We start from the raw sequence: 27,826 nt of genomic DNA, 5'->3' as shown, positions 1-27,826 counted from the left end.
ACAGTGTAGACTCTAAAAAGAAGAAACATGAGTAAAATATAAAAAGAAAAGACAACTACGGAGGAGTTAGAGGTAATTATGATAATGAACATTAAAATAAACTCCCTACTGTAATATTAATTTAATGCAATCAATTATCTGTGATTATGGAATAGCTGCAAATGAACTGGATGGGGAGAAGTTAGGGCCTTTCTTTGATACAATTTGCAGTCTTTGGTGCCAAAGAATAGGGAAATTCAAAATGTGTGGTTTGTCATGGGCATTTACATAAAACCCATAGTAATTAAAGGAATGGGTAGCCAGAGATGTTTAACTGTTGTCAGTTTAACTGTTAAATGAGTTGAAAAAAAAAGTAAAAGGAGTTGCTATTTATTGTTATGTAGCTGCCAAGTTTGACTATGAGTAGTGAAAGAGAAAGTATGATTGATTGTCAGGTAAGCTGAAACATCTGAATTTAATAAACTGAGACTCATGTAACATAAGAAAGGAGTTGTAGAGATAATCAAATACTTCTTCTCTGTACAGAAGCACAGACAGTGTGTAATAGCTGCCATACTAATTTTACTGAATGAAAAGTGAACTTACAGAAACAACTTAGCTGAAAAAGTTTCAATTGTTCAGGATTAACTAAAGCTAAAATCTCTCTTGATATGAAGTTACTGTTGAATAAAGGGAATATCAACTTGGGGGAAAATGGTGATAGTGAAGGAAAAAATGAGATAAAGGTATGTGTCATCCACTTTAGTGATAGGTCAAGTCTAATTATTTCTGATGTACTTGAGTTTTTTAATTTGTGACATCTTCAAGTGTTGCCCAAATCTGCTTAGTCCACAGAACTTGGTTCCAAGCTCATCTGTGACTAGGTAGTAATGATCTTGAGACATGCTTGTATTACTTACTCTTTCGTTACTGTGATAAAATGCAATTACCAGGCAACTTAGAGAGGAAAGAGTGTATTTGGGACTCTGGTTCCAGAGGGCTCACATCTTGAATTGCAAGCTTAAAAGAGAGAGAGTGAACTCTCAGAGCCTGCCTTGAGTGACATGTCTTAAACCTCCTAAACAAAAGTCCCGAGATTCCTAGGTTAGAGGCAAAGGCATCATTACTCATAGAGACAAGTGAAGCCAGTGCCAGCACGAAGCTCTTTCTAATTCCTTCATTTCCCAAGTCCAAGAGCATTTCCTAGGGTTCCATAACATAGTACCACATACTGGGTAGATTAAGTGATATGTATTTTTTTCACAGTTCTGGTGGCCAGAAGTCTGATGCCAAAGTGTTACCATGTTTGATTTCTTCTGAGGGCCCTGAGAGAATGATCTGGTCTGGCCTCTCCCATGAGTTAGTAGATGATTATCTTGTCCCTGTCTTTGCTTCATCTTCTATTTGTGTAGCTCTAGGACCAAGTTTACTCAGATTTTAAGGACACCCGACATTTTCAGTTCAAGCGTCTTTCAATGACTTCATTCTTCAAATATGGTCTCATTCTAGGGTTTAGTATGAATTTTGTTATGAATGCCTCAGTCTATAAGAGCCCTACACAGGCCATGAAATGTATGACGGGGAAAACACACTGACATTAGGAGAGTCACCATTGAAACTGGCCTGCTATTGCTACTTCCTCACATCTGCTGACTGCAAATACAACCCTGAGAAAAGCCCTGGATAATGAGCACCAGAGACTTGATTTCTTCCTGTGCTCAGCAATAATGTGTAAGGATGCTTGGGGTCATGTAGACAAATCTACATAGTCAAAGTGTTGTCAAAATAGAAAAAGTGATTGTCAGTGCTATTATCCTGAGAGCATTTTTTTAATCCATGTCCTTGATCTCATAGTTGGTCTAGGAGCATGCATCTCACTTCTCCTACAACTTATATTGAAGAAAATCCCAAGCCCCAAACTCTCTGTCTCTACAGTGACCATACTTTTACATATTTAAATGCAGTGTAGGAGATAGATTTAGGGAGTAGGCATGTGTGTGTATTTCAGGTGTTGTTGGTTGTCCAGTTGTCACTTGGGAGCTGGAGATCAGACTCAGGCTGTGTGCTTGCTATCCAGACACTCTACCTCCAGTTTTCTCATCCACTTTTGTCACATGATAAAATATTTTGAACTTGAAGAGATGTTTGCTTCACCTCTGTATAGTTGGTTTTATTTCTAAAAACTCAAAATAATATTTTCAGAGTAACTTCAGATAAATAATTTATATTTATTTCAACAGATGGAATCACCACTTATGCATGTTATGATTTTACTTTTGAATGTGTTTGAATTTTCATCAGGACTGATATATAATAAACGTAAGTATAAGATTGTTTTCTTTCAAGGAGATATTATTTATATCCTTTCCTCATGTATAGTTCAAATATTGTCCATTTAACATTTTTCTTGACAATATATTACCAATATTTTTCATATGTTATCTGTTTACTCTGGCCAAGGTATCTAGTAATGTTATTGTCAACCAGCATTTACTAAGTTTATATACAACCTTTTTTAATAGCACTTTGTCACTTCCAGGTCGTAGAATGTTTACATTAAAAACAATTTTTACATGGCAAATATTTTATTATTTGAACAGATATAAAATCTTTTCTTTGATTATGAACTTTCAGGCTATCAAATTAAAAGGAGAAGTTCTTGAAAGAAATATGCAGATAGAATTAGTTAACAAAACTTTAGGAATAGAAATATTTTGTGAAGGAGAAAATCCACTTCCATAGTGTATAGTATATACACTTTTAAGACCTTCCTGCATATTAGAATGCATGCTAGAATACAGTGGTGTTTACTAAATGGAGAGACAGAGGAATGGAGACCTTCTATTCACAAATGTGTTGCTTAATGTGACGAGTTATGGATTGTCCCAGTTTTTGGTTCCCAATATTATAGTTGGGAATTTCTGACATAGGTGTGTATATGAGCATACATTGGAGAGTCAGAGAAGGAGAAATGCCAGGGAAAAGAGTTATTTTATGTTACTGTGGCATTATGTTGCTTAGCATTGTGCTAACGCTGCTTTTGCACAAAAGAGAGCAGTCTGTCTAGCTCTTTAGAGTGGGTAAAATTTGTGTAAGTGCATATGAGTAAAAGCATGTTTCAAAGGCAGCATCAGGACTCACGGTAAGCAATATTTTGGGGAGAAGTTGCAGACCATGTGAGGGAAGCAGTGCATGCTCAGTCTGACAGGAGAGAAGGGATGCAATGGACTATTCTGAAAGACCTGGAGCTGCGCATGTCATAGTGGTGTTTGCATGTGAGCCAAAGGAATGCTGGTTTCCAACTGTAATCTTCTGAAGGCTGTTTACTCTGACAAGCTCACATAGACAAATTTAAGAATAACATGAAACAATTATGGTGTACAAACAATATGAAGTATAAATTAATTTTATATTTAGTTCTTACTAAATCGAATCCTCAGTTTTCCTCCAATTCTGCTCTAATTCAGATCCTTTCCAGGATATTATTTTATATAATCCAATCCATTTCTAAGAAATGGAAACATGGGTTTGAACTCTAATAGTTTGGACTATAGTCCCCAATGGATGGAACAGGCCAAACACAGCTCTATCCTATAACAGAGGCTATTTCTTCTCCTGTTTGGTCAAGGCTGTAAGAAGCCTGCCTGTGCCTTTCCTCCTCTGTTCATGTTTCAAGTTCATTTCACTCTCTGGCATCAAACTTCAGGCCTTTATGCTTCTTACTGTAGATAGGAAGGGAGAAGCCACAAAGTGGCCCAGGCCTTGCCTAGCATGCCTGGAGCTGACCACCACACAACTGCACCATGCAGAGCCAGCAGATGTGAAGATTACCCTTGGAGTTCTTGCAGAGAGCATGCTGAGCTAGGGAGTGCAGCCTCCTTCCTCCTGGTCACACAGGCCCTACCAGCCTATGTCTGGAGATCCAGGAAGACCAGGAGCATCCCAGGTCTCCTCCTGAGGACCCCAGGAACCCAAGCCTTCCAACAGCCACAGGCCCTGTGGAGTCATGATCTGGAGCAACATTCTACTCTGCCAATATCAATACTCAGCTTGATACCAGCAATCTCTGCTGTTGGTCTCCTAGAACATATAGTCACCCTGCTCTCCAGGGTCAGGCCCGTGAAGAAGCTTCAGTCAGGTCTTCGAAGACATCTCCAGATGTCCGCAGGTGGCGCATGGTAGAAAGAATGGAGCCTCCTGAAGGCCAAGATTGGGGCTCAGGGCCTCTGTAGTCTGAGGTGTGGTCAGGTTCCCTTGACAATCTCTGGGAGGGGCTGCCCTGCTAAAGAGCCCTCAGACCCTGATGAGCAGAGGCCTCCATGGTCCTGGAGGAAGGTGAGCCGAGCCTGACATAGAGGTTAGAGGAACGATCATAAGGTGCGGGGCCTCCTTCCACCAAGAGAAGCCTGGATGTGACATAGCATGTGGCCAGTTGGAAATCCTGGAGACAATTTAGCTGCCACTGTAGAAGCCCTTGTTTATATTATGAAAAGGCTGCTCTCAACTTTTCCCCCCAACACTTTTAGAGCACCCTTTGAAAAACATGGACAGCTAGTTTTACAGATTGAAAAAGCAGGGCAATGGAGAGGTAGGACATCACAAGTGTGTGCCTAGTCTTCTTTAAAATCATCTTGGATGCGTCTTCTAGAAGTACCCTGGAAATGGAACTGTTTAGGCCACCTCTAGAACGACCCAGGAGGGACACTAGTCCTTGTTTGTTCAATAGGTTAGAGGACCCAGCAGGAGGAAGAATATGTACAGAGGTATTTAAAGTAGCCTCGATGCCGGTTCGTGTCATCCTTGTCGATCTCTGGAAATCTCACTAGTGCCAGATCTGTCCTCAAACCTATCATGCTCCTTCTACTATGGTTTATCTCAACCTGCTCTCCTCTGTTGGTCCTCTGACTCAGCCTTCCTGCTCCCTCATGTCCTCGTCTCTCCTCCTCTTCTCTTCTTCTCTTTCTTCCAACTCCCTCTCTTCTCCCCTTCCCCCATGCTCCCAATCCCCTCATAAGATCCTGTCCCATTCTCCCTCTCTGGGGTACCATTCATATCTGTCTTATGGTCCTCCCTGTTTCCCAGACTCTCTGGTGGTGGGATTGTAGGCAGGCAATCCCCTGCTCCATGTCTAAAATCCATATTTAAGTGAGTATATAAAATGTTTGTATTTTTGTGACTGGGTTACCTCACTCAGGATGATTTCTTCTAGTGCTATCCATTTGCCTGCAAATTTCAAGATTCCATTTTTTTCCACTTTGTAGTACTCCATTGTGTAAATGTACCACATTTTCTCTATTCATTCTTCAGTAGAGGGGCATCTAGGTTGCTTCCAGGTTCTGGCTATTACAAATAATGCTGCTGTGAAAATAGTTGAACAGATGTCCTTATTGTATGAATATGCATGTTTTGGCTGTATGCCCAAGAGTGGAATTTTTAGATATTGTGGTAGACTGATTTCCATTTTCCTGACCAATCTCCATACTGATCTCCTAAGTGGCTGTACAAGTTGGCACTCCCACCAGCAGTGGAGGAGTGTTCCCCTTTCTCCACATGTTCTCTGGCATAAACTGTCATTAGCATTTTTTATTTTAGCCATTCTGACAGGAGTGAGATTGTGTCTCAGAGTTGTTTTGATTTGCATTTCCCTGATGGCTAAGGATGTTGAGTACTTTCTCAAGTGTCTATCATCCATTTTAGACTCCTACTTTTTAATGGGATTATTTGGTGTTTCGGAGACTTGCTTCTTGAATTCTTTGTAAATTTTGGAGATCAGCCTTCTGTCAGATGTGAGGCTGGTGAATGTCTTTTCCCATTCTGTAGACTGCAGTTTTGTCTTGTTGACTGTATCCTTTGCCTTACAGATGCTTCTCAGTTTCAGGAGGCCCTATTAATTAATTGTTGATGTCAGTGTGTGTGCTACTGGTGTTATGTTCAGGAATCGGTCTCCTGTACCAATTCTTTCAAGGGTACTTCCCACTTTCTATTCTAAGAGGTTCAGTGTTGCTGCATTTATGTTAAGGTCTTTGATTCACTTGGACTTCCGTTTTGTGAATGGTGATAGACAGGGATCTATCTGCAGTCTTGTACATGCCAGCATCCAGTTACTCAAGCACCATTTGTTGAAGATGCTTTCTTTCTTCCATTGTATATTGTTAGTTTTTGTGTTGAAGATCAACTGTTCATAGGTGTGTGGGTTAATATCAGGGTCTTTAATTTGATTCCATTGGTCTACCTATTTTATTCTAATACCAAGTTGTTTTCATTACTATACCTCTATAATAGAGCTTGAAGTCAGAGATAGTGATGTCCCCAGAGGTTCCTTTCTTGCACAGGGTTGTTTTGGCTAACCTGAGTCTTTTATCTTTCCATATAAAGCTGAGTATTGTTCTTTCAAGGTCTGTGAAGAATTGTGCTGAGATTTTGATGGGGACTGCAATTGAATATGTAGATTGCTTTTGGCAACAATGCCACTTTACTATGCTAATCCTACCTATCCAAGAGCATGGGAGATCTTTCTATTTTCTGGTATCTTCTTTAATTTCTTTCTTTAAAGTCTCAAAGTTTTTGTTACACAGGTGTTTCTCTAGTTTGGTTAGTGTTACCCGAAGATATTTTATGCTGTTTTTAGCTATTGTAAAGGGCTTGTTTCTTTGATTTCTTTCTCAGCCTATTTATCATCTGTGTGTAGTAGGTCTATTGATTTTCTTTTGAGGTAATATTTTATCCTGTCACTTTGCTTAAGGTGTTTATCAGCTGTAGGAGTTCCCTGGTAAAATTTTTGGGTCACTTATGTAAACTATCATATCATCTGCAAATAGTGAAAGTTTATTTCTTCCTTTCCAACTTATATCCACTTATTCTCCTTTTGTTGTCTTATTGCTCTAGTTAGAACTTCAAGTACAATATTAAAGAGATGTGGAGAGAGTGGACATCCTTGTCTTGTTCCTGATTTTAGAGGAATTGCATTGAGTTTTTCTCCATTTAGTTTGATGTTGGTTGTTGGTTTGCTGTATATAGCTTTCATTATTTGTAGGTATGTTCCTGATATCCCTGGTCTCTTTAAGACCTTTATCATGTTGGAGTTTGTCAGAGGCTTTTTCAGCATCTAGTGAGATGATCATGTGCTTTTTCTTTCTCAGCTTTTTTATATGGTGGATTACATTAATGGATTTTTATATGTTGAACCATCCCAGCATCCCTTTGATGAAGCCTACTTGATCATGGTGGATGATTTTTCTGAAGTGTTCTTGGATTTGATTTGCCAGTATTTTATTGAGTATTTTTGCATCAATGTTCATGAGGGATATTGGTCTGTAATTCTCTTTCTTAGTTGTGTTTGTTTTTGGTACCAAAATAATTATAACGTCATAAAAAGAATCTGGCAACGACTCCTCTGCTTCTACTTTTAGGAGTATTGGTATTAGCTGATGCGTGAATTTCTGGTAGAATTCTACACTGAAACCATCTGGCCCTGAGCTTTTTTTTTTTTTTTTTGCTTGAGAGACTTTTGAAGATTGCTTCTATTTCATTAGGAGTTATAGGTCTATTTAAATTGCTTATCTGTTCTTGATTTAATTTTAGTAAGTGATATCTATCTAGAAAATTGTCCCTTTCCTTTAAATTTTCAAATTTAGTGGCTTAGAGTTTTTCAAAGTATGACCTGATGATTCTCTGGATTTCCTCAGTGACTGTTGTTATATCCTCCTTTTCAATTCTGATTTTGTTAATTTGCATGTTCATTCTCTGCCTTTTGGTTAGTTTGGATGAAAGTTTGTCTATCTTGTTGATTTTCTCAAAGAACCAACTCTTTGTTATGTTGATTCTTTGAATTGTTTCTTTGTTTCTACTTTATTGATTTCAGTCCTGAATTTGATTATTTCCTAGCATCTATTCCTCCAGGCTGAATTTGTTTCATTTTGTTCTAGAGCTTTCAGTTTTGCTGTTAATTCCCTAGTTTGACTATTCTCTAGTTTCTTCATGTTGGCACCTAGTGCTATGAACTTTCCTCTTAGCACTGCTTTCAAAGTTCCTTAAGTTTGGGTATGTTGTGTTTTCATTCTTATTGAATTCTAGGAAGTCTTTAATTTCTTTTTTTTTATTTCTTCCTTCACCTAAGAATGGTGCAATTACGCATTGTTTAGTTTCCATGAGTTTGTAGAGTTTCTGCAATATTGTTGAATTCTAACTTTAAAGCATGATGGCCTAATAAGATACATGGAGTTATTCCATTTTTTAATCTGTTGAGGTTAATATGTTGCAGATTATGTGGTCAATTTTCAGTTAAGAAAACTAATATTGAGGGAGTCCAAGTCATGTTCCACACCACACGACTACATGTTACATTTTCCATTGTATCCATTTTGCCCTCTTTATATCAATGTAAGATGCAGGGATCCTCCTTCCAACCACTTCCTGCCAGCAGCTCTCTATGAGAGCAAAAATTCCCTCTCTAGCCTGGTGGGATGCTGTTAATCTACAATTCCAGCACTCAGTAACTGAACACAGGAACATGACAGTTATTTCAAGGGCATCCTGGTCTATATAGCAAGTTTAAGACCAGCCAAGACAAAATTATGAAATGTTGTCTCAAAATGCCTAGAGTTTCTCCACTTTGGTTTTTAATCATCTTATGCTCACAACAAGAGTGAGAAACTGAAGAGTCACAAACTGGTTTGTGTCACCTTCCACAAACTTGACATCATGGCCTCGCATACCCAGCACTGTAATTAATGCTTTAGACAACACCCTCTTTTATGAGTTCTGATAGTATATCTTGAAGAAGAAAAAAAGTGCAAGATCTGGGTTTTCACTAAACATAGGTATTCAAAATTACAATTCCGTTTTTTGGAGATGGGAAAGTAATTTAGACAGAATTTCATGTAGCCCAGGATGATTTCTTACTGCTGATCCTCCTGCCTCCACTTCTGGAGACCTAGAACTAGAGATATGCATCTCCACACCCAGATTTAAATGTATATTCTTTCTTTTTTTCCAAGAAAGTGTTTTTCTGTGTAGCCTTGCCTGTCATGGAACTCACTTTATAGACCAGGCTGGCCTTGAAGTTGTAGATACCCTCCTGCCTCTTCTCAAGTTCTGGCACTGAAGGCTTGCTTCACCAAAAACCCAGGTTATAATTCTCACTCTTTAAAAAGTGCTTCCTCACTCCACAGTGGTTGCACACACCTTTGACCCTAGCTATTGTGGGATTGCTGGATCAAGGCCAGCCTGGTCTACAAAGAGAATCCTGGGCATCAGGGTTACACAGAGAAACCCGGCCTCCAAAACAAGAATTAAGCATGCTTTATCAGTTTGAAAATGTGGTACTTCTCAGATAAGCCTTCTGTCTTGACATGTCTGCGTGTTTGCTTGTTTGTTTAGATGAGAATAAGAACCACTTTGCTTGTTCCAGTGAAGAGGTCTTCACAGACAAGAACATAATCAAGTTGTTTCTTTCCACTGACAGTCTGGTAAAGTCCACTAACTGTATGTAATATAATCCCTTGTCCCCTTTTAAGGCCAAGTATAGATGCAATGGCACTGCAGTCTCTCCAGTGCCTTCTGTCCAGACAGGAAGGTGAAATTCAATGTAATTGTGTCTGTAGTTGGATAGGTTAGTATATTTCATTTAACCACTGAGCATCCTGGGTAAGCCATGCTCTGTGAGTGTTTTTAATAATTGATGACTTCCTCTGTAGACTAGCTGCAACAATCTTCCTCTGATATGTAACCAACTTGTTCTTTTAAAGTTTGACAGAAGTATCTTGTCAGAGAAACATACCTCAGTAACTTTAAGAAACAAATAGTCCTTGTATAACAAGGACCATGCTGGGCTTGTCATTTTGTGTAAGGGTTGGTATGACCTTTCCATTCAAGTGATGAGAGATTTTTAAGCAATCAAACAACAAAATAAAATAAAGGAGAATATTAAGATGGTTATGGGCTAAGTCTGGGTATAATGGCTCAGTGATAGAGTTTTTGCCTACCATGCTCAAAGAGCCTTGGGTTCAACACACGAAAATCCATGTAGCAATTGCTAGCAAAAACAAATGTCAATTAAAAATACACAGATTATCTTTAGATAGATACTCTAAAAACACAGAATAACATTCCACAAGGACACATAATTCATTCTTTTGTCTTCTTTAATTTAATCCCTAATTGCTGTTTGATATAACAAATATATACTTAATTTAAGTTTCGAATTTACAACTCTTGAGAAACCTGTGCAATATTTGTCTGTGATTTTGTGCTATAGGAAAGGGAAGGGAGACTTACAAAGCTGGGATCAACTCTTGGGTCTGATATTTATGGTTGTATACCCTGACACAGACAATGCTTTGGTTTTAGTGATTTTATTTTTAAAAATTATTTGTAGAATTATTTATTTATTTGTTTTAAGGATGTTTTTCTACATCCCCATATGTGTTCTACATAGATGCATAATATAATATACATGCATGTCTGATGCCCATGCAGGCCAGAGGAGGGCATTGAATCTGTGGAGTCACAGAGATGTTAGGTTCATGGCCCCAGTAGTGGCACAGCCCTTAGAACCCAACATGGCTATAGATGGCAGCCCAGAAGTGGGGCATCCTTGTGGTCTTTTCTGTCATTGTGGGTCATGGACATTAACACAGACCCCAGGTGCTGTAGGACCATGGACCTGGATATGGTCCTAGGCAACAACCTGGGCCTGGATGTTACCATGGCCCCAGGTGCCTGCACAGGCCACTCAGATCTGCATCAACCTGGCTGCAAGATGGCCCTTGGCCAGAAAAACAGCCCCATGTGGGGACTCAGACTCTGGGCATGCACATGACCTTCCATGCTAACAGGCACCGTGGATATCAACACAGACCTTGGCTCTGGTAGGTCACAGATCCAACATGACCCTAATATTTCTCGCTGATTTCAGTGATAGCTCTCACCACGCAGATTGGAATGGTCCTTGCTGTGGTGTGGCCCTTGGACACCAATGTGGCCATATGTGGAGTGTCCCAGACTTTGGGCATCCCCAGAGCCATTGTTGGTAGCAGAGGCATGGATATCAACGCAGACTGCGCCTTCTCCAGTGCCATAGCTTTTGGGAGCAATCTGAACGCAACATCACCACCACCCAGGGTGGCAAGTAGGCCTCCCACATTAACCTGTTCCTCAACACCTTCATCTCTTCATATCTGTCTCCCATCACAGCACAGGAAATATTCAGCTTTTCTCTCTGTCCCATTTCCCACCATGAATTTGCTCACCATGAAGGTGCTCACCTGCCTAGCACAGCAGGCACTGGGCAGGCCCATAGTTATTTCCCTGCCGAGGACAAATGGCCCTAGGTGTCTGTCTGTCTGTCTCTCCCTGCTCGGTCCTAATGACACGTCTCCAGCCTGTGGTTTAATCTCCCTGCCCAGGGCAAACACCCCTGGGAAGGCATGTATATGTCCATCTCTGCCTGCTTCTCACATTCCTTTTAAAACCGGGAAGTGAACAATAAATTTAAATCCCCTTTAATTTAGTCACAAAGCATCCGTTTTAGTAAAATCATATTTTCTACATGTGAGACTAGTTGGTTTTCATTTAATGATTATGAGAAATGTAAACGTACCATTTTCATGAGTAAAACAGTCTCATAAGGATGAATTGAAACTTTAGGATACTAAATAGGTTACTGAGTTCTGATGACATGCTTGTAAAAATAGGTTTTCCTCACTGGTGATGGTAATCATTAAAGACAGAAATATTTTAATTTTTATTTAAATTAAAAACAATCTTATTTTACATACCAATCCCATTTCTATCTCCCTCTTATCTTCCCATTCACCCCTCATTCCTCCATCCCACCCGCATCCACTCTTGAAGGGTGAGGCCTCCCATGAGGGCTCATCAAAGTCTGTCACATTGTTTGGGGCAGGACCTGTGCCCTCCCTTATGTAAAGATAGAAATTTTTATCATCAATTATTTTCACAAATTTATCTACATTAATAATTTAATGTAATATGCTTCTCCATATCAAATTCTCATTACTTGTTATATTTTTTCTTTCCTAAAGAAAGTCTACTGTTTCTTCCGAAGTGAAACCACAGATACCTCCAGGGCGATTTTGAGTGTATTTACATCAGGAGGCGTTGCTCCCAAGCTGATAGTCATGAACAATACATATCGGGATCACTTCCACTTTAACTTATCTCTGGTAATTATGCTTTGTTTTATAGCACAGTATGGTACCGAGAAGAAGCATACTCTGTTACTGGATATCATTTTACAAGTTGGGAATTCAGTAATATCTCTACAAATGTTTGAAATCCAATAATACATGTTGTGGAATATTCCTTTAAACTGTGTGAAAATATGTAACTGCAGCTAGTTTAATAAAAACTAAACAGCCAAGAGCTAGGTAGGATATGGGGGGGGGGCAGAGGGAATGCTGTGAAGAAGAAGAGTGTAGTTGCAAGGAGACACCAGGGACACAGAGCAAGCAGCATTTACAAAGTAAAAGTAATCAAGCCATGTGAAAGAACACAGATTAAAAGATATGGGTAGGTGTTCGCAGCCTCCACCGCGCTGCAGCAGCTCTCTAATGCCAGGGCTGCCTCTCGATGGCAAGCTCCAGCTGAAGGAGAACAGGGGTGTTCATAACATGGCTCTTAAAAAGCAGACTGTCTGCAAATCCACCAGTGGTGAAGCACCCAGGAAACAGCTGGCTACAAAAGCCGCTCGCAAGAGTGCGCCCTCTACTGGAGGGCGAAGAAACCTCATCGTGACAGGCCTTGTACTGTGGCACTCTGGGAAATTAGACACTGTCAGAAATCCACTGAGCTTCTGATTCGCAAGCTCCCCTTCCAGGGACTGGTGATTTCAAACAGATCTGCGCTTCCGGATGCTGCCATAGGTGCTTTGTAGGAGGCAAATGAGGCCTACCTGGTTGGCCTTTTTGAAGATACCAACCTGTGGGCAATCCAAGCCAATCGCGTAACTATTGCGTCAAAAATTATCCAGCTAGTAAGCCTGATACGCGGAGAACGTGCTTAAGAGCCCACCATGAAGGGAAACATTTCATTCTAATTTTTTTCCTCTTTTTCCTGCTATCAGTAGTTCTGAATGTTAGGTATTTTTTCCATGGGGTCAAAAGGTACCGAAGTATTATGATTGCGAGTGGAAAAAGAGGGGACAGAAATCAGGTTTTGAAGGCTGCCGTCTGCTCGCTTGGGCTCCCTTGCTCGCTCCCCTCCTCGCTCGGCCCCGGGGCCCGCTCTCTCTCCCCCAGCACCCGGCGCCCGCCCCCACGCCCCCGGGCCTCCGCTGCTCTGACCGCTGCGGATGCCGGCGCTCCCACCGGGGCTCCGACCCACGCTCGCTCGCTCGGCACCCGGCGGCGCAGGCACTGCTAGTCTCCGCTCCCCTCTGCTAGTCTCCGCTCCCCTCCCCGCGGGCGGCCCGGGAGCAAGCGAACGTTGCTAGTCCAAGGCCCCCCCGTGGCTGGCGTGGAGAAGATGGTCGCCTAGCAGAGAGAGGATTGTAGGCTGGCACTCCCCAGATCTATGTCTAAAATCCATATATGAGAGAGTACATGCCATGTTTCTCTTTTTGTGACTGGGTTACCTCACTCAGGATGGTTTCTTCTAGTGTCATCCATTTGCCTGCGAATCTCATGATTCCATTACTTTTTTCTGCTGAATAGTACTCCATTGTGTAGATGTACCACATTTTCTCTATCCACTCTTCAGTTGAGGGGCATCTAGGTTGCTTCCAAGTTCTGGCTATTACAAATAAAGCTGCTATGAACATAGTGGAACAGACATCTTTGTTGTATGAATGGGCATCTTTTGGATATATGCCTAAGAGTGGAGTTGCTGGGTCTTGTGATTCCCATTTACCTGAGGAATCTCCATACTGATTTCCAAAGTGGCTGTATGAGTTTGCACTCCCGCCAGCAGTGGAGGAGTGTTCCCCTTTCTCCACAACCTCTCCAGTATAAACTGGCATCCATGGTCTCTTAGTGTAGGTAGAATATCTATCCAGGACCTTCTGGCTTTCAGAGTTTCCATGGAGAAATCAGGTGTAATTCTGATAGGTCTGCCTTTATATGTTACTTGACCTTTTTCCTTAGCTGCTCTTAATATTCTTTCTTTATTCTGTATGTTTGGGGTCTTGATTATTATGTGGCGAGGGGATATTTTTTTTGTTGTCCACTCTATTTGGTGTTCTGTAGGCTTCTTGTACCTTCATTGGCATGTCTTTCTTAAGGTTGGGAAAGTTTTCTTCTATGATTTTGTTGAATATGCCTTCTGTCCCTTTGAGGTGGATTTCTTCTCCTTCTTCTATACCTATTCTTAGGTTTGGTCTTTTCATGGTGTCCCATATTTCCTGGATGTTTTGTGTTAAGGATTTGTTGGATTTAAGGTTTTCTTTGGTTGATAAATCCATTTCTCCTAGTGTATCTTCAACACTTGAGATTCTCTCTTCCATCTCTTCTATCCTGTTGGTAATGCTTGTATCGGTAGTGCCTGACTGTTTGTCCAGCTTTTCTATTTTCTGCCTTTCTTCAGATTGTGTTTTTTTTTAATGTCTCTATTTCAGTTTTCAACCCTTACAGTGTTTGCATTGCTTCTTGCAATTTTCTGTTTATCTTTTCATCCATTTGTTGCCTTTTATGAATTTTTTGGTTTGTTCTTTCTTCCATTTCTTGCATTTTTTGGTTTGCTTTTTGTTCCATTTCTCGCATTTTGTGCTTTATCCATTTCCTGCCTTTTTTGATTTGTTTCTTCTTCCATTTTTTTCATTTTTTGCTTTGTTTTTTCTACCATTTCTTGCATTTTTTGCTTTGTTTCTTCTTCCATTTCCTGCCTTTTTTGGTATGTTTCTTCTTCCAATTCTTGCATTTTTTGGTTTGTTTTTTCTTCCATTTCTTGCATTTTTTGGTTTGCTTTTTCTTCCAATTCTTGCATTTTTTGGTTTGTTTTTTCTTCCATTTCTTGCATTTTTTGGTTTGCTTTTTCTTCCAATTCTTGCATTTTTTTGTTTGTTTTTTCTTCCAATTCTTGCATTTTTTGGTTTGTTTTTTCTTCCATTTCTTGCATTTTTTGGTTTGCTTTTTCTTCCATTTCTTTGAGGGATTTTCCTATATCTTCTTTTAGGGCCTCTATCATTTTCATGAAACTGCTTTTAAGGTCGTTCTCTTCTGCTTCATTCACATTGGAATGTTGGGGTCTTGCTGGTGTGGAGTCTCTAGAATCTGGCGGTGTCATATTTGTTTTTCTGTTGCTGAGTGTGTTTTTGTATTGTCTCTTTCCCATCTCTTCTTCTTGTGGGTGCAGAAAGAGCCCCTTACTGGTCTGGGGACCAGAGTTCCCTTTTGGTGGGTGCTAGCAAGTCCAATAATTTGGTGGTTCTTCTATTCCTTGTCCAAATGCTGGTCCCGTGGGTGGAGAAGAAGAACAGGAATCTGGGGTGCTTAGCCTCCTACCTGGTCCCCTGGACCCTATGCTGGGTCCTGTTGTACCTGATCCGGAACAGCTATTCCCCTGGTCTCCCTGCCTCCTCTGGTTTCCTGGTCTCGTTGGTGGGAGAGAAGATCTGGAGTCTGGGGTGCTTGGCTCCCGTCGGGATTGGGAGCTCTGTGCAGTTCCCAGGCGATCTGCAGGCACTGGAACACAGGCCGGGAAGCCGGCCTGTTTTGCTGTTTAGTCTTTTATTCCTTCCTCCGTACCTGGGCCTGGCTAGTGGTGTAGTTCTGCTGCCCTGTCTCTAGTTATGCCCAAAGTGGGTGTGGTTAGCGGTGCGGTTCGCCCTTTCGTTACCACATCCGTAAGCGTCTTTAGAGTGCCACGTGGCTAATGGCTCAGTCCTAAGTTTCCCCCTACAGTCTAGTCTTCCCTTGTATAACTCCGTAGGTTGTGATTGATCAAATTTTCTTTTTGCTGTTAGTAAGTGTGAGAGTAATGAGGCAGGTTTGGGGTTTTTGGTACTGTCCAGAACTGCAAGTCCTGACTACTTATATTCTTAGCCAGAACTTGATGCAGAAGTCAAGCAATTTCTGTGTTTATGACGTGGAAGAAGCCTGCTTATGTTTGCTTTGCTAATTGCCCCACTCCTCAGGCAATTTCTTAAAATAAGCTGTTTTCAAAGGAACGGAAGGAAAAGTTGCTACCTGTTCTGTGAGCAGTGTGCACCTCACGGGGGACGTTGTTTCCCTCAGATGTGGGAGAGTGAAGGAAAGGGGTAGTCAGGGATGTGCAAGAGCAGTGTGTAAAACAGGACCGAGCCGGCTCTGGGTAGTCAGGGATGTGCAAGAGCAGTGTGTAAAACAGGAACGAGCCGGCTCTGGGTAGTCAGGGATGTGCAAGAGCAGTGTGTAAAACAGGAACGAGCCGGCTGTGGGTCTGCAGGGCATCACTGATCTTACCTCCCCTTCACTCCTAAGAACCCTACACTTGGTCCCTCTGAAGCAAGTCTTGGTTAACTGAGTATTTTATAACTTTAAAAGTGAAAGATAGCCTCTAAATTTATAGCAGGTGCCTTATTTCCTTTGAATCCAATCATTCCATACCAGAATTTCCCTCAGTTTACTATAGATAATTGGCTTTAAGGTATTTTTGTTTTTAAACATGCATTTTTATTAATTTGTTAAATTGCTATAACAATCATTTCACATCTGTAAAATTATATTCCCTTTGTATCTCATGTAATTTACCTACTGAGTGCATTTTATATTCACATTGGATTATGCATGTTTGGGTCAATGAAATCTGTGTCTGATTGATGGTTTAAAAATGAAGTTCCTGGATATTTAAAAAAAGAATCAGGTATTGGCAGTTTTTTCATTTTCATTTGTGTGTGAATTTTTAATATAAATGCAAGATGTAAAGCATTAATTCAAACAAAATGTTCCAATCAACAGAGTTCAACAGTTCAACTTTATAGCAATTATAAATAAACCTGTTAAAATTTTCTGGACAATTCCAGTATTTCTATTTTTTTTAAAGTAAGTAAATTTCTTATTGATGGCAGCTAAATGGTGTTTGTAGCATTTTTATCATACAGCAGATTCCATCCATTTACTATACTGTTCATCCATGCAAGTACATGTTTTTAATGTTGTCTGTCTTCTGGGCTGTTTCTGTAAGTTTGCTATTAAAATACATTTAACTATAAATAAAAGATATGGCTAAATTTAAATTATAAAAAGTAGTTGGAAGCAACCCTAAGTTGTAGGCCAAAATTCATAATTAATAAGTCTCCCTGTGGTTAGTTGAGATCTGGCAGGTGGAACAGAAAAATCTGCCTACAAATACAGTATAAGTAGCTAATTTAGAAGTCATATAGTTTTGAAGTACTCAGAATACATCAAAAAAGAAATGGGAAGACAGAATCCTTCCTTCTGCTGCATACAGGAAACACACCTCACCCTTAAAGACAGACATTACCTGAGAATTAAAGGTTGGGAAAAAATTTTTCAATCGAATGGACCCAAGAAACAAGCCGGGGTAGCAATCCTAATATCTAACAAACTAGACTTTAAAATAAAATCAATCAAAAGAGATGAAGGAGGTCATTACATACTCATCACAGGTGAAACCCACCAAGAGGAAGTGTCGATTCTGAACATCTATGCCCCAAATACAAAGGCATCCACATTCGTTAAAAAAACATTATTAGAACTTAAATCTCATCTAAAGCCCCACACAGTTATAGTGGGAGATTTCAACACACCACTCTCACCACTAGACAGGAATACCAAACAGAAACTCAACAAAGAAGCAAAAGGGCTAATAGAAGTAATGACCCAACTGGGATTAACAGATATCTATAGAACATTTCATCCACATAAAAAAGAATATACCTTCTTCTCACCACCACATGGAACCTTCTCAAAAATCGACCACATACTTGGCAACATATCAAACCTCAGCAGCTACAAAAAAATTGGAATAACTCCATGCATCTTATCAGACCACCATGCTTTAAAATTAGAATTCAACAACAACACAAATTGCAGAAAACCTAAAAACTCATGGAAATTGAATAATGCTCAACTGCACCATCCCTGGGTCAAAGAGGAAATAAAAAAAGAAATTAAAGACTTCCTCGAATTCAATGAGAATGAAGACACAACATACCCAAACCTATGGGACACTTTGAAAGCAGTGCTACGGGGAAGTTCATAGCGCTAAATGCTCACATGAAGAAACAGGAGAACAGTTATACCAGAGAATTAACATCACAGCTGAAAGCTCTAGAACACAAAGAAGCACACTCCCCCAGGAGGAGTAGACGCCAGGAAATAATCAAATTGAGGGCTGAAATCAATAAAGTAGAAACCAGGAAAACAATACAAAGAATCAACGCAACGAAGAGCTGGTTCTTTGAGAAAATCAACAAGATAGACAAACCTTTGTCCAAACTTACCAAACAGCAGAGAGTGAACACGCAAATTAACAAAATCAGAAATGAAAAGGGGGACATAACAACAGACTCTGAGGAAATCCAGAGAATCATTAGGTCATACTTTGAAAACCTGTACTCCACAAAATTCGAAAATTTAAAGGAAATGGATGACTTCCTGGACAGCTATCAATTGCCAAAACTAAATCAAGAACAGATAAGCAACTTAAATAGACCTATAACCCCTATGGAAATAGAAGCTGTCATCAAAAGTCTCCCAACCAAAAAAAGCCCAGGTCCAGATGGCCTCAGTGCAGAATTCTACCAGAAATTCAAAGAACAGCTTATACCAATTCTTCTCAAAGTGTTCCACACAATAGAAGCAGAAGGGTCTTTGCCAAACTCTTTCTATGAGGCTTCAATAACCTTGATCCCCAAGCCACACAAAGATACAACTAAGAAAGAGAACTTCAGACCAATATCCCTCATGAACATTGATGCAAAAATACTCAATAAAATACTGGCAAATCGGATCCAAGAACACATCAAAACAATCATTCACCACGACCAAGTAGGTTTCATCCCAGGAATGCAGGGATGGTTCAACATACGAAAATCCATCAACGTAATCCACCATATAAACAAGCTGAAAAACAAAAATCACATGATCATCTCACTAGATGCTGAAAAAGCCTTTGACAAAATCCAACACCCCTTCATGATAAAGGTCTTGGAGAGATCTGGGATAACAGGGACATACTTAAACATAATAAAAGCTATATACAGTAAACCAACAGCCAACATCAAACTAAATGGACAGAAACTCAACGCAATTCCTCTAAAATCAGGAACAAAACAAGGCTGTCCACTCTCTCCATACCTTTTCAACATGGTACTTGAAGTTCTAGCTATTGCCATACGACAACAAAGGGGGATCAAGGGGATACAAATTGGGAAGGAAGAGGTCAAACTTTCACTGTTTGCAGACGATATGATAGTTTACATCAGTGACCCAAAGAACTCTACCAGGGAACTCTTACAACTGATTAACACCTTCAGCAAAGTGGCAGGCTACAAGATCAACTCAAGAAAATCAGTAGCCCTACTATATACAGATGATAAAAGGGCTGAAAGAGAAATCAGAGAAACATCACCCTTTACAATTGCCACAAACAACATAAAATACCTTGGGGTAACGCTAACCAAACAAGTGAAAGACCTGTATCGTAAGAACTTTGAATCTTTAAAGAAAGAAATTAAAGAAGCCCTCAGAAAATGGAAAGATCTCCCATGCTCTTGGATAGGTAGGATCAACGTAGTAAAAATGGCAATCCTGCCAAAAGCAATCTACAGATTCAATGCAATCCCCATTAAAATCCCAGCACAGTTCTTCACAGACCTTGAAAGAACAATAATCAATTTTGTATGGAAAAACAAAAGACCCAGGATAGCCAAAACAACCCTGTTCAACAAGGCAACGTCCGGAGGCATCACCATCCCTGACCTCAAGCTCTATTATAGAGCTATAGTCCTGAAAACAGCTTGGTATTGGCACAAAAATAGACAGGTAGACCAATGGAATCGAATTGAAAACCCCGATATTAACCCACACACGTACGAACATCTGATCTTTGACAAAGAAGCTAAAAATATACAATGGAATAAAGAAAGCATCTTCAACAAATGGTGCTGGCATAACTGGAGACTGGCATGTAGAAGAATGCAGATCGATCCATGTCTATCGCCATGCACAAAACTTAAGTCCAAATGGATCAAAGACCTCAACATAAATCCAGCCACACTGAACCTCTTAGAAGAGAAAGTGGGTGGTACCCTTGAACGAATTGGTACAGGAGACAGCTTCCTGAACATAACACCAGTAGCACAGGCAGTAAGATCAACAATTAATAAATGGGACCTACTGAAACTGAGAAGCTTCTGTAAGGCAAAGGACACAGTCAGCAAGACAAAAAGGCAGCCCACAGAATGGGAAAAAATATTCACTAATCCCACATCGGACAGAGGGTTGATCTCCAAAATTTACAAAGAACTCAAGAAGCAAGTCTCCAAAACAGCAAAGGACCCTATTAAAAAGTGGGCTGCAGAACTAAATAGAGAGTTTTCAATAGAGGAGTCTAAAATGGCTGAGAGGCACTTGAGAAAGTGCTCAACATCCTTAGCCATCCGGGAAATGCAAATCAAAGCAACTCTGAGATACCATCTCACTCCTGTCAGAATGGCTAAAATCAAAAACACCAATGACAATTTATGCTGGAGAGGGTGTGGCGAAAGGGGGACACTCCTCCATTGCTGGTGGGAGTGCCAACTGGTTCAGCCACTTTGGAAAGCAGTATGGAGATTCCTCAGAAAAATGGGAATAAACCTACCACAAGACCCAGCAACTGCACTCTTAGGCATATATCCAAAAGATGCCCATTCATATAACAAAGATGTCTGTTCCACTATGTTCATAGCAGCTTTATTTGTAATAGCCAGAACTTGGAAGCAATCTAGATGTCCCTCACCCGAAGAGTGGATAGAGAAAATGTGGTACATCTACACAATGGAGTACTATTCAGCAGAAAAAAATAACGGAATCATGAGATTCGCAGGCAAATGGATGACACTAGAAGAAACCATCCTGAGTGAGGTAACCCAGTCACAAAAAGAGAAACATGGCATGTACTCTCTCATATATGGATTTTAGACATAGATCTGGGGAGTGCCAGCCTACAATCCTATGGCCAGAGAGTCTGGGAAACAGAAACTACATTTAGTGGCTGGTTAAGTACTGAGCTGAACTCAAGAAAGCCAGTATCAGAGAGGGAGGACTGATGATCAAAGGGATTAAGACTGGGCTGGTTTAACCCCCAGAAACAGCTGACCAGACAAAGGTTAACTCTAGAATCCCAGGCATCAGCCTGGGAATCCAGCATGGGACTGATCAAGACCCCCTGAATCTGGGTGTCAGTGAGGAGGCCTAGGGAATCTATTGAGCCTTGGGCAGCAGATCAGTACCCATACCAAGTATACTCACGGACTTTGGACTCCCATAGAACAATGTGAGGTGCACTCTCACCCTGAACTCTTGGGAAAGGGTCTAGGCCCTGCCCTATATGAAATGACAGACTATGGACACCCCCATGGAGGGCCTCACCCTCCCTGGGGGAATGAGGGGATAACGGGGGGGGGGATGCGGGGAGGGCACGGGAGGAGGGGAGGGAAAGGGAGAGGGACCTCGTACTGACTTGTGAAGCAACCTTGTTTCTTATCTAAATTTAAAATGGAAAATAAAAAATATTAATAAAAAAAAAGAAAAAAAAAGAAAAAAAAGCACAAAAAAAGAAAATTTCAAAAAAAAAAAAGAAATGGTGATGATAAGATACATTAAACAGGCATAATGACACATTCCTATGATTCTAGCACTCGGGATTTAGATGCATAAGGATTTCTGTACATTCAAGGCCATCCTAGAATACACAGCAAAAACCTTTCTCTGCACCACCTTTAAAAATGTAATCACTTAAAAATACATTTTTTTTTGCTTTTTTTGTTTTTTAAACAAATTTTTATTATGTATGCATATAGTGTTCTATGCTTGGACACCAGAAGAGGGCACCAGATCTCATTATGGATGGTTGTGAGCCACCATGTGGTTGCTGGGAATTGAACCCAGGACCTCTGGAAGAGCAGGCAGTGCTCTTAACCGCTGAGCCATCTCTCCAGCCCTAAAAATACATTTTAAGCAGTGAATTATTTCTATTGCTTCTGTAGATCAGACATCATTTCCTTTAGCTTTAGTTTTTTTGTAGCATTTGTCAGTGGAAGTCAAATGTCAGAAAACCATCTGTGAATCTGTACATTAATTTTAAACTAACAAATTCACATATCATTGAATCCATCCACTGAAAGTACATAGTTCACTGGTTTTTTTTGAATTCAGAGTTGTGCACGCTCACTAGTAAACAATTTCAGAACATTTCATCATCTTGAAAGACAACATGGAGTCATTAACAGTCACTTCCCATTCTCCTTCCAGATTCTCCAGCCCTAAGCAACCACCATTGTGCTCCTGCTCTCTCCCTCTCCATAGACTTTCTAATCTTCAAGCCCATTGAAACAAGATACAATAGATAGTATTGGTAGCTGCCTCCTTTAGTTTTCATAATGTGCTCAAGCTCCATACATAGCAAGAGACATGTCAAATCTTTGCCTTTTTATGGGCAAGTAATACTCTACTGTAGACATTGTGTTTCTCCCTCAGAAGATGAATATCGGGCTTGTTTGTATCTGATGTTCTGATGCTACTGCATATATGGTTCTTTTTGTGGAAATAGTTTTTCATTTATTTGGGATACATAGCCAGGAATGGAATTGTTGGGTTATAGGGTGAGGAACTGCTTTTTTTAAAGTGGTACTACTCTTTTCTTTTCCTACCCTTGACTAATCAGTAACATTTATCGATATCCTCACCAATGGTTATGGTAATCTTCTAGTATGTATAAACTGGTACTTCATCATGGTTTTACTTTGCATGTCTTTAATGCTTCCTATCTCTCCTTGTGCTTATTGGTCGCTTGAATATCTTCTTAGGGGAAATGGCTATTCTGATTCCTTTCCCAATGTTAGTGTTTTTTTAATGTTTTCATAGATAATTTATATATGCTGCTTATATATCCCAAGTATGAGTTGCTTATAAGATATATAATTTGCTACTATTTCATCTGCTCTATGATTTATATTTTCACATTCTCCAATATATGTAACTTTGTCTTTTTGGGGCTGTTTCAGTTTTGTTACTTGTGCATTTTGTGACATGTGTGGGAAAAAATCATTGCCTGACCTTACTGGTTTACTTCTATCTTTATTCTATCTATCTGTACTTTTCACTGTATTTTTGTACTTTGAACAACTTTGTCACCCATTTTTGTATACTACAGTACATAAGAATCTGTAGTCATTTTTGGAATAGCTAGGGTTGATTTATTTAATATTTAAAAATGAAACAATTTGGGAGGCCTAGTAAAACACTTAAAATACAGATATAGTTAGGACAGGAATGATCCCAGCCCAATTCCTGAGGTGTGGTGAAGGAGATGAGGCCAGCCTCCATCTGGACCAGGCTTCTCCTTCAAGTTGAGATAGTCTCAGCCTCAACCTCATCTCTGTGAGCAGACAGCATTGGGTGATCACAAAGAAAGAGCTGCATTGTTGTAGGGATCAGTTCCTGAAGTGTCCCCGAGTCTTCTGTAGGTGATTTTCATTCTGTAGAAGAGAATAGTGGTCCTGGGTATGGGTCTGAAGACAAAGAGCCAAACTCAACAAAGGCCTTCCTTCTTCCAGTACCACTGTGTCCCTTTTTCTCAATAACAAGAAAACAAAAACCCTGGGAAGTCATTAGAAAACAGTCCTCTACCCTGCTGTACCTTGGAAGTGTCTGCCAGGGCAGATGAGAAGAGCTGAGCTCACTGCACTCTCAGCGCCTCTCTTCTGTGGTAGGAGAGCAGCCAGAGAAGAAGCTGCTGTTGCTGGCCAGAGCTCGTTTCTTCTTCTTCCCAGTGGCCTTGTTTTCCTGGGATTCTGTTGCTCTGTGTTTTATGTCTGGGAGGTCTAAGGAAATGGCAATAGCAGTCTTCCTTAACGGAACCTGATTCATATCACACATCCCTTTTAGGATCTTGGTATTGGGAGTAGCACAGACGGGGTTGAAGAAGCTCCTTCCTGGGGTCACCTCTGTAGGATCCTCCAGTTTGAAGGATCCTTCAGAATCCTGGTTCCACTCAATAGTACCCAAGCTACTTTGTTCTTGCTGGTGATTCTGGCACTTTGTGGGGTCACAGCCACAGGTCACGCTGCAGTCCACCCCTTGTTTCCTGCACCCACAGTGTCTGTTCTTACACCATCCCCTACAGGAACACCCTAGGATGGTCCTCCTGGGCACTTTAGCCAGTGTTCTTGGTTTCCACTCCTCATCATCTGCATCTCCATCTTCAGACTCATTTTCAGAATTCTCTGAGTGATAATCAGTGTCCAAACTCTGTTCCAGGAACTTGTCTCTAACACAGGATGGCTTGGGCAGAGGTGGGATGTAGTCAAAGGAAGAATCTGGAGATTGAAGGCCATCCTTGCGGAGGTGAAGTTTCTGGCCTTTGGCCCCTTGAAGGAGGGTCAGTTTCTGTGTGATGGCTTCATTCTCTTGGAGAAGTTGCTGATTTTGCTCACATGCTTCTTGCATTCTCCTAAACTGTTCCTCCTGACACTGCAATGTGTTCAGCAGCTGCTGTTCCTTTCCACTGATCCACACCTCTGGCGGCTTCTCTGCTGTTGGCCTTTGCTGCAGCTGACTGAGAAGGTAGAGTACCTTCTCTTGGTGCCTTTCCTCCACCTTGAGCAACTCCGCTTTCAATTCTCTCTTTTGCAGACAAAAGTTTCTGTCCCAACAGCAACTCCCAAATAAACACATTGAGAGGCAATATTACTTAGAAATGCTTAACAAACAGCTCAGGCTTATTACTACCTACTACATTTCAAGTTAACCTATATTCCTTATTCACACTCTGCCACATGGCAGTACCTTTATTAGCATGTCACAATTACCTCCTGCTCCGAGTCCAGCTAGAGACTCTTCAGACTCTGCCCTTCTCCTTCCAATGGGTGTCTGTTGGGAGGCCTGGGCAGTCTATGGGGCTTCTGGCAGAGCAACCAGTATTTATCCCAAGTGCAAAGATGGGCTTTGGGAGACCATTCCCTGTGGAGGGAAACTTTCCCACCCTAGATACACAGGGGATGGCCAAGGTCCTGCTCCAAATGATGTGTCAGACTTTGATAATTCCTCATGGGAGGCCTCACCTTCCCTGGGGTTTGGATGTGGGATTGGTTGGGGGCATGGGAGGATGGGAGGGAGAGGGAACTGGGATAGTATGTAAAATAAGATTGTTTTTAATTTGAATAAAATTTTATATAAAAATTAAAAAGTAAAAATCTTGGAAGGCAAATATTATTGGGCAAGTTTCTAAAACTATTAGGTTTCTTTAGTCATTTTCATTTTTTCTAAATTTCACTGATACATCTAAACATAAAAATTGCGTGTTTAAGTGGGGGTATCAGAGGTATTTCAATATATGTACATATTGTGCAATATTTGTATTAGGTTAATTTACTCTGTTGTGGTGATATATTATTTATGACTTATTAAAGCTTACCTGAGGATTCAGAAATGAAAGTGAGTCTCAAGCTATAGTGATACACACCTTTAACCCCAGCAGCCAGAAGTTAGAAGGTGGTGGTACACTCCTTTAATCCTAGGACTCAGGATTAAGAGGTAGACCAATCTCTGTGAGTCCAAGTCTACCCAGATCTATACGAGATTGATACAGTCCCAAAGAGAAACAGCTCACACAAAGATGAATTTATTACTTGGGATCACACACGTTTAATTACAGCATTAGGGAGGTATGTTAGACAGGAGCAAGGTATCAAGCATTCATTCTCCAGCCATCCTGAGAATAGGAAGATGTTCAGTCCCAAGATTCTCCAGTCACCACTGAGGAGAGGCAGAGGGATCAGACTGAGATAGTGGTAGGCTAGTGGCCCGGTAATTTGCTTTTCTGATCTTCAACTTGAAGATTGAAACCCAATATTTGTTTCTGGTCCTTTTATTTATTGTGATATATTCTCTCAAATAGGTATTTTTTGTTGATGTTGTAGTTTATTTTATTTGAGATAGCATTTCATTCTTATGGTAAAATTTTAAAGTCCTGTTTTTTTTTAACATTTTGAAATAATAGAACATTATTATCATCTCTAGCCGTGCTACTGCTTCCTTTTCCTTTATTATTGGGTCAATTGTTTATCTCTGAGTTCACTTTTTCCTTGTCTATCTTATTCAATCTCCTGCTGAACTTATTTTACTTAATTTGTTCTACTTAAGCTTTTTTGTTTGCATTTGTTTTGTATATGTATCTCTTCTACTCTGGAAGTATCTTTGCATTCAGTTTCCTTCAGTATATACACAGATTCGTAAAAATAATATTTGCTCTATTGCCTTTTAGCCAAACTGAGTCAACTGACTGTGTACAGTTTCTGGCATAAAATCAGTTACTTTTGCCTTTTTTTCCCCCTTATTGTCATTGTTTTGGTTGAAAGCTGGACACTGTAGGTGACATGTTGTGGCAACTATGGATTCTGATTCATTATTCTAAGAAATGCTATTTTTACTGTTTGTCTAAAAAGTAGATAATTCCCTTTGCAAAGAAGAAAGAAACCTGAAAGCTGTCTTACCTGTAGTTCTGATGGTTAATATCCTGCTAGGTTTTTGGCTTCCACAGCTTTTCTTTTTAAAGATGTTCTGGGAGTGTCCTCTACACTGGTGTAGCAGGGGGATTTAGACATGTTTTCAGTGTAAACTTTAGAGCTCCCATTCTTACTTCTCTCCTGTTCCTGGAGTTCTCCTCTTACATTTCCAAATGCTCTGCCAGCCTGATGCCTTGACTCTGATTTATCGGGTCCCTAAAGCTTCAGCTTTGTGCTTCCTGGGCTGTTCCAACATGTGGCATATATATATCTAGCCTTGCTGTCAACCCCTTATTACAAAGAATGATGCAAAGTATCCTTGAATGTGTGTGTATGTGTGTGTGTGTGTGTGTTTGTGTGTGTGTGTGATATCACTCCTATGTGAGTGTAATATGGGAAAAATCCCTAACAGTGAAATTTGCTATTAAAAACCCTTCATATGTAAGTGTACATATGTGTGTATATTGAGATATTTTTGACTAATTTTACTTTTAAAATGTTGAGCATAATACGCCAAAGTAAGTGTTGCTTTAATGTTGTAAAATAATGTATGCTGATTTTTTTCTTTCCAAGTTCAACAATCGTGTTCTCTGGCTAATTGACATTCCTAGAGAAAACATCACCGTAAATACAGGTAAGGGAGATCTGAAGTAACTCATGTATTCAGGGGTCTGTTAAGATAATGCTCGTGGTGAACCTTGCATGCCGCACCTTGGCGGATTCCATGGCCGGTGATGTTGTCCAACAGAGGGAAAAACTTGCTAGGCAGACAGAGCTTAAGTGAGTCGTTTTATTAGAAAGGGGAGAGAAGGGGAAAAAGAAAACAGGTAAAGAGACACAGACGTTTAGAAACAGAGAGAGGACAGAAGAGAAGGAGGAGATGGGGGACCAGCAGGAAAGAGATCAGGTAAAGAGAAGAGTGGGAAAGAGAGGAGCAACAAAGAAAAAAGAGCAGGAAAGAGAGCATAAGTGGGCGGGGTCTTCCTTTTAAAAGGGTCCTTTGCACCTGCCTGCAGACTATGCAACCATGGAACCTGGGCTGACCAGGGTACTGCCTGAGTGCATTCTGCCAGGTGACAGGCCAGCATAGTGCCTGAGTCCTTATATCCCCACTTTTATTATTAAAAAGGTGAGGAGTCAGGTGTGGCAGGTTAGGGAATAAGGATGTCAAGTTCTTAA

General features: G+C 40.4%; 1 protein-coding gene across 1 annotated transcript in view; it reads left to right on the top strand.

The window, feature by feature from the left end:
• LOC101840898 (cation channel sperm-associated protein subunit beta) overlaps nucleotides 1–27,826 on the top strand; it is a 177,062-nt gene that overhangs the window by 328 nt on the left and 148,908 nt on the right. The window contains exons 2-5 of the mRNA XM_040742620.1: nucleotides 2,220–2,298; nucleotides 9,358–9,446; nucleotides 12,024–12,164; nucleotides 27,221–27,281. Coding sequence (XP_040598554.1) covers nucleotides 2,220–2,298; nucleotides 9,358–9,446; nucleotides 12,024–12,164; nucleotides 27,221–27,281 — 370 coding nt within the window. The remainder of the gene's footprint in view (nucleotides 1–2,219; nucleotides 2,299–9,357; nucleotides 9,447–12,023; nucleotides 12,165–27,220; nucleotides 27,282–27,826) is intronic.

The sequence above is a fragment of the Mesocricetus auratus genome, unplaced genomic scaffold, assembly GCF_017639785.1.
Source record: "Mesocricetus auratus isolate SY011 unplaced genomic scaffold, BCM_Maur_2.0 Super-Scaffold_15014, whole genome shotgun sequence".
Classification (NCBI taxonomy): domain Eukaryota; kingdom Metazoa; phylum Chordata; class Mammalia; order Rodentia; family Cricetidae; genus Mesocricetus; species Mesocricetus auratus.
This window is presented reverse-complemented; position numbering and strand designations above follow the sequence as displayed.